Source organism: Cyrtonyx montezumae, unplaced genomic scaffold (genome assembly GCF_038088225.1).
Source record: "Cyrtonyx montezumae isolate F1298 unplaced genomic scaffold, pur_monq_1.0 scaffold_8, whole genome shotgun sequence".
NCBI classification, from domain to species: Eukaryota; Metazoa; Chordata; class Aves; order Galliformes; family Odontophoridae; genus Cyrtonyx; species Cyrtonyx montezumae.
Window position 1 is genome coordinate 73,934,304 of NW_027072089.1, and position 14,334 is coordinate 73,948,637.

Consider the following 14,334-nt stretch of genomic DNA (forward strand, 5'->3'; position numbering starts at 1 on the left):
TAAATTGTGTTATTCCACCTCATTGCCAATAACAGAACACACAACAAAATGAAGCCTTAATGAAATAATCTCACTAACAAAATAAAAGCAGCAACATAATGAAATAAAAATATTTTAAAATCAAACTGTGGAGTGAAAATGAATTTATTATTACTATGCCTTATTACTATACCTTTAATTCCTTAGATGTTTATTTTCTGATAAATTCTCTTAATTCACTTTATTTTATTTCTAGTACTGTATTTATTATTCTACCCTAGTAATCTGTCTATCTGTGCATATCCATATTAAAGAGGGACTGGATAAGAATTCACACTACCAGATTGTCCCTGTGGCTGGGAACAAAAGTACTTTCTCTTTACACTCTTCTTTTTGCTAATTACCATCACTTTGAGCAGAAGAATACTAAACCTGAGATTTAAGTCTTTTTTGGAGATAATAATCTTCAAAAAGTTTTCCTTTTTATAAAAAACAAATTCCTCAATTGCTCATTCTAATAGCTCTCCTTAGGAGCTGCTGAGTATACCATATGTAGTAGGGAAAGTTTGACCTAACTCAAATAGAATGACTGTGGACAGTAATGACCATTTTGTCATGTCCTGAACTCTACTAAAGTTAATGTGACCTTATGGATTACACCACTCCAATCCAATGCCATCTCTTTGGCACACAGGATAATGTTTGTGCTGATTTCCATCAGTTAGAAAATCACTTACGCTGTCCCTCCCTCAGGGCCTCTGTACAAGGTTTTGTGGAGGAATGTAAAATATCTCAACATGTTCTCTGAGCTGTAATAAATATATCATCTCAGATATTTATACTGCTATATGGACATCTGTTTTCTTTCTTGGACTTGGCTTTATGTCAATAAGGTCCAGTGGATTTTAGTTAGTTTGGAATAATTGCAGAGTGAATTAGCACATGATACAATATACCACGTAGATATACACTGAGTTACTTTCCTCACGTGGAACAAAGAAACTGATACAATCTTGAGGTAAGCTTAATTTATTTGAGATTTAGAATGCAAATATAGTCTGGAGGCCATTCATTTATAACAGTGTGTTATAACAGGAATAATAAACTCTTCTATTTGCTACTTACTTGTCCTCTACAAGAGCTTTCAATTTTAACAAAAAATATTTCTTTGGGTCAAGGTAGAACTTCTATGGGGATTTGTATTTTTGTGCATGTTATTATATATTTCCTTTGCAAGGTTTTTCAGTAATGTACTTCCAACCAATATTTTATTTCAGAAATTATGGAATTAGTTCAGCCTTTATTGAAGATCCCTTCACTTACAACACATCTTCCTATTTTTTATACTGATAAATAAATTGTTTCGTATTATTTCTACTTGCTACAACAGAATCATATGAGTATAGTGTTAGTATAAATGGGGTCAGAATCAAATTCATAGTTCCAGTTATAGTTAGCTTCTCTGGCATTTCTCTAATAATAAAGCTTGCTTTCCAGATGATCATATCTCACATGATCAGAGATGTTAACAACTGTTCAAAAACAATTTGCACTCCTTCAAGTAAAAATGTCTCAATCCAATTGGGAGTTAGGCACCAGAAAATATGACAGCTTCATGACAACCCTTGCTAGTGAGAGCACTGTGAATGAATGAGAGGAGCTGGAATTAATATTTATACTATTTTAAGATAAAAAATTTCCTTAGTTTGTGAGTCATTCTGGGTCGTTATTCTATGTATTCTAAGTTAATATCAAGACTGTACAATTTCACCAGAACACAATGCAGATCTGTAGGTGATGGACACCAGAGAGGACTAGAAATATGGAAACCTTTCAGTTGTGCAGTATCAGAAAAAATGAAACCCTGGAGAGCCAGAATTTAGAAGTGCTGAGATCTTTCAAACCATTGAAGATCTCAGTTTATTGTATAAATGATGAAAAACAATCATCGTTGTTTTCTTCTCCAACACTTTTATCCATGATTAGAATTGTGCATAGGAAATAATTTTATTGCTGATAAACAAGATTTTACATTTCACTTGAGAACACCTACATCCCAGTATACTGGCAAATGTCACAAGATAGATTAATGAAAGCATAGCTTTTCTATGCCCTTATCTAGTATTTAAATTTAACAGTTGAAAACTGGAAATTATTAAGTATTGTTGCATGGGCATATGAAATAAGAAATTGTACCATGTTAGTCTGAACAGTTTTTCTATTTCATTTACTAAGCTACTTCATTTCCCCCCAAAAAATCAAGCAAAATTCAAGTGTTCAATGACAGGTGTTTTCTTTGACTTAGATGACAAATTGGGAACACTGCATCAAAAATAGAAAAGAGAGGGAGGGGAAATACCAAGGTTGTCAAATGCACCACCTGTAAAGAATCCTTTAAACACAGGACTTACCTTACCCACGTATTGAGTGTCTGGACCTGTGTACTCTTCCAGCAAGAAAAATTGATTCCACATCCATCCACGCTTGGTACGATGCAGTGTTTTTCCATCATTCTCTGACAGTCTTGTTATCCTTTCACTGTTTGAATGCTTGTTAGTCCTTTTTTGTGATGGCATCATATGAATAGCATAAAGTATAGAGCTCCAAAGCAAAACTGTCAAGAAGGAATAAGCCCTCATCGTTTACAGAGATGCTATTAGACTCCACTTCTGTGATAATTCACCAGAAAAAATTTTCAAATGTTATATTCCTCGTGGAAATAGGACCTAGGGCACAGAGAAAAGTATTTGAGAAAATTGCAGTCTACCAATAGACTAGTGATTATGACAACGACCCATGCAAATCACAGAAAACTGTCCGAATAAAAAATAGTTGTGGTTTTAAACCTTTTCTTGATACAGTTATATACAAGAATTAGAGTTTAAATTCAAATCCTTTAATGCTACCTTCATCTTCTTCCATTTCACCTCCTAACATGATAGATAGACATTAAGACATTATTTGAGTAAAATATTTTTTAGTCAGAAAAGTTTGCTACCAATTGCTTCTTCAAACAACGAAAGAGCTCATGTAGTAAGAAAATTTCTAATTTAATCTCTGCTATCTCAATCTGATGGAATCCTCTTTTATTATATGCAAGTCTGAATTTTCTCTTATTTCATAAACAAGAAGACTCCTTAATGCCAAATGCCCAGAGAATAGATTTCAGTTTCTGCACAAAGGGACTCATGATACAAAATGAAATTTAAAGTATTATTGATGAATTAAATAGGTTACTTCACAAGAGCTAGATAGATAAGTTTGTTTTAATAGGAATCCTGTTGAGTTTTACAAAATTCTACTTTTGAATCAGAATCCTGCATGTGCTATGTATATTATTTTTTCTCTCTGAAACAAATGGGAAATTTCATGACATAGAATACTGTTATTACTAATTCTTACATAGATATTGATATTTGTTGTAGAAGTTTGTAAATATAGCTTCATCAAAACCTTTTTTTTCTTATTGTTTTGATATTTTTGTTCCTGTTTGAAATAGAACAGCCTTGACTTGGCAGTGCAAGTGAGGTTCCCGATGTCACAGTCTCTTTGACAACCTGGGTTACAGAAAATTATGGAAAATCTAGTAGAACAGTTCAGTACCAAAATATACATTAGATTGGGAATCTTGCTCATGGACAGTGATAATAACAAGAAAGCACTGAACCCAGAAATTTTTGAATACTGAAGTTCTAAAATTTGCAAAAATGTATATACACATTTTATTTTCTCTTAAAACGCTACTTTTATAGAAGCTACTTATACTTTTCTTTTTTTCTTTTTTGTAATTATTATTTTATATGGGGGATGGATATTTCTCTTTCAATTAGAATTTATGGAAATAAGATCTTTTAAAGGAAAATTATAAATCAATTGAGAGACAAAGTAATTTAACAAAAAAAAAATAATTCAGTGAATTATATTCTAAATGCTTTAATGATTTTACAGATAAAGTTTTTCCCTTGTGTGGAGTTCTCCTTAAAATTATGATACTCTTTGTGGTCTCAAGATCTTTACTGTCAATTTGAAAGAAAGATCAAAGTCTTAGCATTTTAGTAACTTCAAACAGTTCTGAGCAAGAAGTGATGGCATAGAATATCACTCTCTAATATCATGTTGAAAATCAAACAACAAAATAATCAATTTAATAGGTGTCAAATGTATGTAGAAGATAATGGATATAATACAGGAAAACTTTTATTTTATTTTGTGTTTTATTTAAATGACGAATCAGAGTGCAAAGTAAAATCCATTTTCATAAAACCCTGCATGTTTCTATACATAGATCTTGGCATGCATTAGTGGATGTGTTTTCTTTTAATTCTGTAGGTAGTCTCAAAATCTTCTATTTTCTATTTGTAATGTCCAATAAGTTCCTGTTGAGTATGCAAACACAAAGGGGAACATTCCTGTGACTAATTTAATGTCAGTAATTTTTGACATTGTGAAATAGTTCATGTTGGATAAATAATGTTATTTCCTTGTGTTTCAAGCTTACTCCATAAAGATCAGAAGCGACTGATAAAACAAACCAACAAATAAAAAAAAAACAGTACAATATTAGGTTCAGCATTTTATCCTGGTTTAAAATGTCTAAATTTAATTACTCTAATTCCCTGTATAACATGGACAGAAATACTTTTTATCACTGAATATAACTTTATTGTATCTATCAATGTAGTACATAAAACATGGTTATCTGGATCACCAAATACACCACCCATCAAATACACACCATCAGAGAGAGATTTCAGGGCCTCTTCAGACTCTGCATATATACACTTGGGGCATTACAGAATAGCAGTAAAGAGCAATGGCAGCTACATTTGAAAATACTCGATACAAAGGGCAGATATCCTAATTTGTAAAATGACTCTATGACCCTCAATCTTCCTGTTTTAACCTTTGTAACCTTGCTTGATTTGTCTTGAGACAGTCCTTACTCTTTCAGAGCTGTTTTATATTATTTATTTTTAGACTGCAGTTCAAGGATTCATATTGTACACATTCTGAAATATAAAACTTGCAACTATTCATACTGATAAAATTTTGGATTTGATTGCTTTTGCTTTGGATCTGAATGATATGCAGAAACAACTAAATGTAATGGTTTTGTATACTCGAAGTCATTACTGATAACTTTACCTAATTTCTTGAAATTTAATAGCTCTTCTACATTAAAAAAATAATAAAATAAACTTCTCAAAAGTACACATATATATGGCAAATAATTTAGTATGTAGTTAATCTAAAAAGCAAAAAATACTAAAGTATATATTTAACAAAACTCCTAAATACTGGAAGACTACTGTGAAGAATATGCCATTGAAAAACACAAAATATATTAATATATTTAGCCTCTGAAGTCATTATTCAAACTGTAGAAAAATCTAACACTCCAATGATTTAGCTTGATTTAGTGTTAATCCTTTTTTTATTTTTTTATTTTTTAATTATTTTTTTTATTGTGAACATTAGTATATGAGGGCTGCTCTGAAAGCAAATCCTTCTATTTTATTATACCAGCCCACAACATCAAAGATGGATATTGGTGGTATGGCAGTAGAGTTTGAGTCTCCCCACCAATATTCCTTTACATTTTATTGCTTTGTGACAGATGACAGTTGAGGGGCATCTGACGTGGAAGTGCATATGAATCCTGTTACATAGAACTCCTCCATGTGAAAAAAATGGCACCATTGACATTCATTGAAACTTGCTGAATGTTTATAGAGACCAAACAGTGGTTGTGAGCACAGTGATATGCGTATATCACAGTGGTATGTGGTTTGATTCTGCAGCATGCAGACTCTTGCTCATCACTGGTGAATATGAGTGACTATGTTGAAAAAAGCAAAAACAAAAACGTTTTGTATCAGGGAATTTTCTCAATTAAATAATGTTATTATACTCTGTATCTGTTGTAGTTCTCATGGAAATAAATAAGAGGCATTACATTCAGACTAACCTGTATTTTCATGTAGTCATTTGGCAATGTGCAATTGCATATTCAATTTTGTGATAATCTCAAACGGGAATAACAGAAAAATTCAAATGTTTCATTTTTGTTATTTCAACATGGAATGTTTTATTTCCTCATATTCTCCATATTCCTTTCTGTCCAAAACCAACGTGCCATACTCATTCAAATGCGTTAGAGGTATATAATACTCTTTTCATTATACTCAAAGAAGTACTTCACAGTAGTCATTGGTTTATGCATTTGGTCTTGCAGTGACCCGTTTAGATGAGTCAGGAGGTGCATTTAGAAGGTTCAGTAGGTGTATTGTTATGCTAAAACAAAGTTTTCTGATGTAGTCTGGAAAAGAAAGCGTAGCTGCCCAAGGGACCACAATCTGCGGTGCATAGACGCTCTAAATGAACTATACGGAATTATTTCTTTGCATATACCAGTCCTTTAACGAGAGTTTTTTCCTCGGAGTAATCTCGGTTCCCGTATTTCAATGTGGTTTTTTTTTTTTTTTTTTTTTTTTTTTTTTTTGTGTAGTGCTGCCCTCTACTGATTACCTAGTTAATTAACAGAAAGACTTTTTCACATCAAGAACAACGAAAGCCTGATATTGAAACGACTAACAAACAAATAAATAAATAAAGCCCATTCTTTCCCATAGTAGAATGTTCTAACTGTAAAGACAGATTTCTTAGTCTAGACGACTCAGGATCTGCTAAACATTATAGCAATTAGGTTTCTTTGGAGAGGAGAAAAATGTTAGGTCTGAAATCAGCAGAATTTTAATGATTTTTGTTCTCAGTCATTGGTTTAAACTATATACAGAATCTCTACTGTTTCACTTCTTCTTCCACTATTTACACAATACTACAGTCATTTAACTGTCCTTTTTAAATAGTGAAAAATCTGTTGCTTCGTAGTTACATTGGAAACTTCCTTAAAATGAACTATTAAACATTTTAATGCCTTAGATTGTGGAGAATTTCAGTTTTTCCCCACTCAGCAAATCAGAGCATCTGAGTGGATTTGATTTTTACATTTTGAGGGATCTGTGGTGACAACTGGAATCATTACAGTCTCTCCTTGCAGGAAGGACTCTGATATCAGATTCCTATAAGAATTAAAGATACATGATTTATGTCTGTATAAAATACATGGTTATTCTGAGCACATTAGCAACTGGAAAAAAAAAAAGTACCTTTTAAAAGTCTTTTTGAAATTAAAATATTCTATTTAGATTCTTCAGGAGTAGTGTGCAGTAATAACTGCTGGGATCAATAGCAAGGATTGTTAGCAAATATGCCAATTTAAATGCTTTTTTTGTTTTTTTAATTGCCATGGCTATGTTTTTAATTAGTACAGTGCAGTCACTCACATGCAATACATGAAGTTAGGCTAACCTTCTGCAACTTGTTAAGGTATCCCACATCAATTTGTTTCATTAGTTAATAGTGAAGTAAAAATATGTTTTTAAAGACAGGGCTGCAGTGCTCATTTATGTCTAAAAAATAGCAGAATAAACTGCAGCAGCAGCTCTTCATATTGCCCTCACCAGCTTTTAAATAGAAGGGATGCAACTGTGTTCACAATGATACAGTCTGTAAAACTAAAATATGTATTTAAACAGTATATGACAAGTGTAAATCTTCTGTAGCCTGTATGCACTGTAATGGTTTCATTGACTTTGGCTGTGTCTCTTCTGTTAACAAAATATCTGAATATACATAGGTCACCATGAAAGTAATGCCTCCTATTTATTTCCATGGAAACTACAGCAGATACAAAGAGCACAATAATATCATTTGATAGAGAAAGTTCTCAGCTACGAAACAATACTTTTCAACATAGTCACCACTGTTATTTATACGTCTTTGCCACTGATGAATAAGAATCTGCATGCTACGTTTGTATAAATATGCATGGCTGTGAGGAACATGGCTTGCCTTTCACATCACTATTATCACTTCTGAAATGCACTCACCACCTACTGTGCTTGCATCCACTATTTGTCCTCCATAAATGCTTTGTAACTATTAATGAATGCCAGTGGCTGCCATATTTCCTTGTAGAAGAATCCAGTTTCACGCCTTTGCTTCGTACACATTGCCATGTCAGACATAATTCTGTCAGACTGCCCCTCTACTGCCATCTTTCACACAGAATAAAGCATAACAGGCAGGAGGGTTCAACTTTTACTGGCATATCATCAGCATCTCCCTGTCATGCAGTGGACTGATATAATAGAGGTATGACTTTCAGAATAGTCCTCGTATCTTTAATCTACAGAATCAGAATACCAAGAGCAGTGACACTGTACTAACATAGGCTGCACTATAAACTGTGCAAGGTCGCCAGTAATAGCAAGACTTACCTAGAGGGCTAGACCTGTGCCACTTTTGGTTCAGTCATATTTATTTCCTGACTAATTAAAGACAGCCAAGGTATGTGTGTGTACACGCCTCTCTCCGAGTGCAACTGTCAAACATTTTCTGAGTCCAGTGATCCTAGATACATGAATATTGACTCTAGATGCATCAGCGATACCTGACTTTCAAAGAACTTCTTCCTAATTTTTTTCTCTTCTCTCTTCATAAGTAAAATAGGTTTGGGTGCAACACTGGAGAGATGAAAATAAAACGATTAATGTGGATCTTGACTATAACGACTTGTTGCTGAACCTGGGAGAACCAAGAAAAGCATATTCACGTATTTCTAGGAGAATTGAGGTATGTTAAGAGGGATCTCAAACACAGAAGGGACAGATCCTGGAGTGATGAACACTCATTTTTTTTAACAATTTGATCCCACTCAGAAATGACAGCTAAAGTCAAAACAAACAAACAAAAAATAAACAACTTCACTACTCAGCATCTCAGCTCCCACTGCAAACCTTTTGGAGCAGAGTTTCAGAACTGCTTTTCTCCTATCGGTTTGCTGATCTGTTCAGCTGAATACATGGATGGAGACATAGTTGGCTGAAAATTTTGCCAGGAAACAGCTAAAGATAGTTTTTCTGCCAAGGACACTAGTGAGTGTTTCCTTAGCTACATGAATCAGGTACTCACATGAACATAAACAAAGTTTTAAAGAATATCAACTAATAACAATTTATATTGGGATAACTGAATTAATGCCTGTTGGTAAATGAATCTTCGGCTTGTCCGTGCATCCTAAGAAACATTTAACTTCCTGTGAAGTTTTGCCAGCCTCTTGGGAACATACCTTGGAGATTCTGGACCAAATTCAACCAGGGCTTGAGTCACACTCTATCACACACAGTGAGAAATGCTAGTCCCACAGGCGGATAGATCTAGCAAGAGAATGCTTTGATCTGCGTCTGGACAGTCTCCATTGGCAAAGTCTCATGCAGAGACACAGCTGTGTTTAAACAACTCTCTGGGCAGTGAAAATACCATCTACCCTTCTTTTCTAGGGTAGAAATTAAATGTTGACTGGCCTCTTTCTCCCAACCATACTCCTCTCAGTTAGTGAATGAAACCTGCTGCACTTCTGACCCATCTTGTATAAGGGTCTCTTATAAGCAATGGTATTCAATCAGGCTGAAAAGAGGCTTTACAAATCTCTACTCCTGAGGCAGCAGCTCACTGGGATTTCAAAAGCAAAATGTGAGTTTCCACATTAAAAAAATTGAAGACCCTTTTTCTCTTATAGTGATGCTTTGTATAGGACCTGCTTTTCATCAACATGAGGGAACCTAGGAAATATAACACTTGCAAACCCTTTGCACTAGGCCTTTTGAAGATCTTCCTTTGATCTTTAGTATCGATTTTTTTCCACAGGGAACTTATTTTACTATTATCATATAATGAAACTGCATTATATGTTTTTATACCACGCCTTATTTACAAATACAGCACGAGTGGTTTTTAAAGACTAACCCTCGAAGACAGGATTAAAAGTAAATACTGTCATCAAAACAAAATTCTTCCTTTTGCTTCCCCTTTAGAATTGCCTATTCGTATGACATGACAAGTTGTATCATTCATAAATCAGTTGTCCGCACTTCAATATTGATACCCAGACCATTTAAGGTATTTCCTTTTCATAAGTAGCAAACCAATCTGCCTGACACAAAACAAAGAAGTATCTGGAGATGTAAGCCCCTCTTTTCTAGGCACATCAGTTCAAATGAGAGTTCCTGCATCAAGCAGATGAGTTTTCCCTATAGTAGCATTGTTAGTGATGGGATGCACTTACCAGTAATCTTGATAACTGGGACAAGGTGCTTATGCCAAATGCTTCTTTCTTGCAGCTTGTTACACGGCAGTCTACTCCAGTCACACAGCTAGATCCTAATGAAGCATTCTGAGATTCTATGTCAGATGCCTTCTACTGCTTCTTATCTCCTCAGCATAGCATGTAGCAGGATAAGAACTTGCTACATTTTCTGAATTTGTGGCTTCTATACTGGCCCAGGAGGTTGTAATAAGCCAGAATTTCTTGGAATAAAGAAATTTTCAAGATAGTATCTCCAAGAATTTTTTAAAATACTAATCTTTTTTTTTTTCATGTATATTTGAGTCATTAGAAATCATTCCTATGGAGGAGGATAGTGAAAACCAGATGCAGTTATTGCCTCCAAGGGAATATATACTCACTTATGTGAAATTGTCAATGGTTCACGGGCTTGTTCAGCCTGGTTCCATGATGATTGGGGTGAGGAACCCATGAACCCATTCCCCAGGGAAAGGGAAGGGGTAAAGGGAAAAGGGATATGGGCCTAAAAACAAAACAGCGGCAATGATCCGATCAGGAAAGCTAATTTACTAAATAAGACATTGGAATGCAAAATATCACAATATAATTGGAATTGAAGCTAATAAATCAAATAAAATGAGAGAGAGTGTCCAAAAAACCCAAATGCCTTATGCTAGTGAGCACCTGCTGCTGGGTCGATCCAAAAGAGAAAAGAGCCTGTGTCTTGTGACACACAGTTTTTATCTTTCCCTCTGAGCAGAAAACAAAAAAATGCAAAGCAATGCAAAGTACTCTGGGGTACATAGACCTCTTCTGAGACAGGTATACCCAAAACTATCAATGATCCATAGTTCATGCACTGCATGATCTTATGATGTGGAATACCAATAACAAAAATCATGAAACCACGGCAGTTTGGAAAAAAAAAACAAGTTGCTGACCAATTAAAGGTAGGTTTTTGGAGTGGTAATTGCATCCTGTTGTGTCTTCCTTCCTGAACAAATGAAGCAGCCGCTGAATGTTATCATTTATCAGAGACCAACCCCCTTTATACTCTTCTTCTGTCTCCAAGAGGAACACAAAATCAAGAAAAGTCTCATCCTCTGATCTGAGCAAATCACAGGAATTTATGCACAGAAATAATGCATAGATTTAACACCACTGCTGCCATATATTATCTCGATCCTAAAGGAGACTGACACAGTTGAGATTTCAGCCTAGCTTTCTGTAATAAGCAGTCTGCAGTATATATAAGTGTCATTTCTACCACTTAAAGTAAGAGTGATCTTACAAACTTGAAGTACGATGACTTCTCTATGTCTGAGTCTCATTCTCAAAAAAGCCATCCCTTACATCTCTAAAAAGAATCAGAACCACTTTTCATTCGCATCTCCTTCAACATCACTAATGAAAGAAAAAAAATACAAGAAGTAAATCCTTAGCAGGTGTATTGCTTATTCTCTTAGTATCCTGATAGTCCAAGATCTTCTCAAGAAGCATGATAGACATCCATGATAGTGTAAAGGCATGGAGGAACATATAATGATTTTTCTCTATTTTCTTAGTCTGCAGATAATAGGTACTCAAAAATTCCAATAGATAGACTTTGTCACTACTTTCTTCACCTCTGCATTGAACTCACGGAAGCTCCTAGGAGCCACAACATTCTGCAGCAAGGGGAATAGCAGTATAACAATCTATTGTGAGATAAACCAACTCCTTTTTGCTTGATTTTTAACAAAGTACATGATAGCTTCATTATGCAACTAGAGTTATTGTTGTAAGCAACGGTGAATAGTCATTTGCTCTTCACTGTATTTGCCATTGATGAATGTCTCAAATTCTATCAAAAAATCCTCAGTTGTCTCTTTTCCAAGACGAAAAGTTCTCAGTCTGCTGGCTTAATCGTTCCCTGCTTGGATGCCATGCCATACTGTTGATTGCACCTGTAACCTTTCTCTGAATCTCTTTGTGTTTTATATTAAGTCAATTGAGTTGGGAGAGTAGCATTATTGCAATAATCAAGGTGCAGGAGCTTTATGAATATATAGGCAGTCACTTAATCACATTCTTTGTATGTAATTGTTTGTTTCTTTTGATTGCTGAAGAGATCTGTTGTTATCTGTTGCTACATTTGGCCATCAATCCCAGATTATAATAGACAGGCTGTTATTTTAAGTGTAAATTTGGAGGTTAATATATGTGCTCGTTTCTGTAACTTTCTAATTTTATCATAATTTTATCATCCATTACTTTGGTGTCCAATCTCTGTATTGCACAGGCCACAGTTTTACTAAAAAACTACTGTAGTTATTAAACTGTTGCAAGGTAAAGACCAGTTGGCATGGTAAGGCTGTTATGTTTTCTTTGTCTATATCATTTATGAGAAATCTGTCTTGGTCCTCAAACAGAGCTATGAATTTTCTCAGGGACTGCCTGTAATTACAGCCTAAAGATGTTTTAGGGAGGGGCTGTGATAAACTTGATTTTCTTGTCATGTGAAATATAGTTGCATAGTCATAGCTGTAAGAACATTCTGTGAGGCTTTGCAAAGCCTCTTCAGCTTTATTATGATGAAAGTTACTTGGAAAATGTTTCACCTTGAATTTGAACAAGTTTTCAGTTTATTTACATGTTGAGTAGTGCTGACTCCAGTACAGATCCCCATGGAACAATGCAACAGACCTTATTTCAGTGTGAAAACCAATTATTTACTTCTCCTGCTGGTTCTTGTCATTTAATCAATTACTAATATATGCAAGGGCCTTCACTTCAAGCTCATGGATACTTAAGAGCCTTTGGTGAGTGACCCTGTCAAAAGCCTACTAGGAGCAGAACTGGAACATATCAAAGGGATAGCAGTTATCCATACGCTTGATAACACTTTCAGAGATCTTCAGTAGCTCTGAGAAGTCAGACTACATTTTCCACTGATTTTTCAGCACATCACGATCATCACTTATATTGTTTATAAGAGATGCTGTTAATTTCTCCATCAGACTTTGACCTTATTTTTCCTTGATAGAATTTAAACTATTTGTTGTTGTTGTTGTTGTTGTTGTTTAAGTGGGCAGTATATTTGACACTCTGAAATCCTCAAGAGTCAAGGAAGATGTGATAAAAGTTTATAAAAAATAATAACTAGTCAGTGGTTAGTCACCAGAAAGTTTACCAGCAAAGGTAAAGGTTTTCAGGGAACTTTACAAGCATACTTCAGTATTTAATTATAGATTTTTTTTTTAAGTGTTGCAATTTTTTAGATTTCTAATGAAATTATAAAAATGTCATTCTGCAGACATTTGGCAGGGGATACTGGGTGTCTTTTTCTTTTTAATTGTAGTGGAATCCCTTCCTGATATTTACACTGTCAAAGTTTGTGTGCTTTCCAAAGAAATAGTTGCCAAAATGTCATCAACTAACTTTCTTACTGTGCTTGATTCTTGCAGACAAGACCCAACAGCCCATCAGGAATTGTGATCAAAACTAATGGTTTGGCTTCCATTTTCAATTTCGTATTGAAATTGAGATTACTTCAGATTTTAAAGCCCTCTGAGGAAAATAATTACCTAAAAATTTATCTGTTCATCTTCTTCTCTCCTCTCTTTCCCCTCTTCCTCCCCCACATTCCTTCTCCTTTCCCTCTCCATCTCCCTTTCTATCAGTTTCCTAGTTTTCTTAATTTTCCCTTTTTAATTGTCTCTAAAAAATAAACCAAAAAACAACACTTCTCATTTAAAATATTTTTTACAGAATGTCAAGATTCTCTGTAGTCTTTCTGGAATTTGGCCATTTGTGCAAATCTGTACCATAGTTTATATGTGATTTACTGTTGCTATAATGATAGGCAATTCTAGAAGATGACATACCCATCTGGAAATGGGTCTAAAAATGGGGAAAAATGTCATGTGCACATACATTTAACTAATTAAGTGTGTTCTGATCAGACATCAGTTGTTATTGTAATACTAACTGTTTTACTATTTGGTTCAGTTGTTTTAGGCATTCAGAGATAGAAGTAGCTAGTTTATATCAGCTAACTTTCAAACTATGTTTCTATGTTTTCTTTGGTAAATTTTCAACCATACTTGAGAGTTAGAACAGCTTGTATCCCATTATGAATTTCAGGAAGGTGAAGATTTTCATGTGATTTATTTGTATTAATTCAA

At 34.4% G+C, this 14,334-nt stretch overlaps 1 protein-coding gene across 2 annotated transcripts in view; it reads right to left on the reverse strand.

Annotated features, from left to right (window-relative positions):
- CDH9 (cadherin 9) overlaps positions 1–2,627 on the reverse strand; it is a 57,271-nt gene extending 54,644 nt beyond the window's left edge. The window contains exon 1 of one of the 2 annotated variants that reach the window (XM_065753240.1): positions 2,391–2,627. In XM_065753240.1, the coding sequence (XP_065609312.1) occupies positions 2,391–2,618 (228 nt within the window). In that variant the 5' untranslated portion in view covers positions 2,619–2,627. The remainder of the gene's footprint in view (positions 1–2,390) is intronic. The other variant, XM_065753241.1, reaches the window with a different exon arrangement.
- Positions 2,628–14,334: the final 11,707 nt, after the last annotated feature.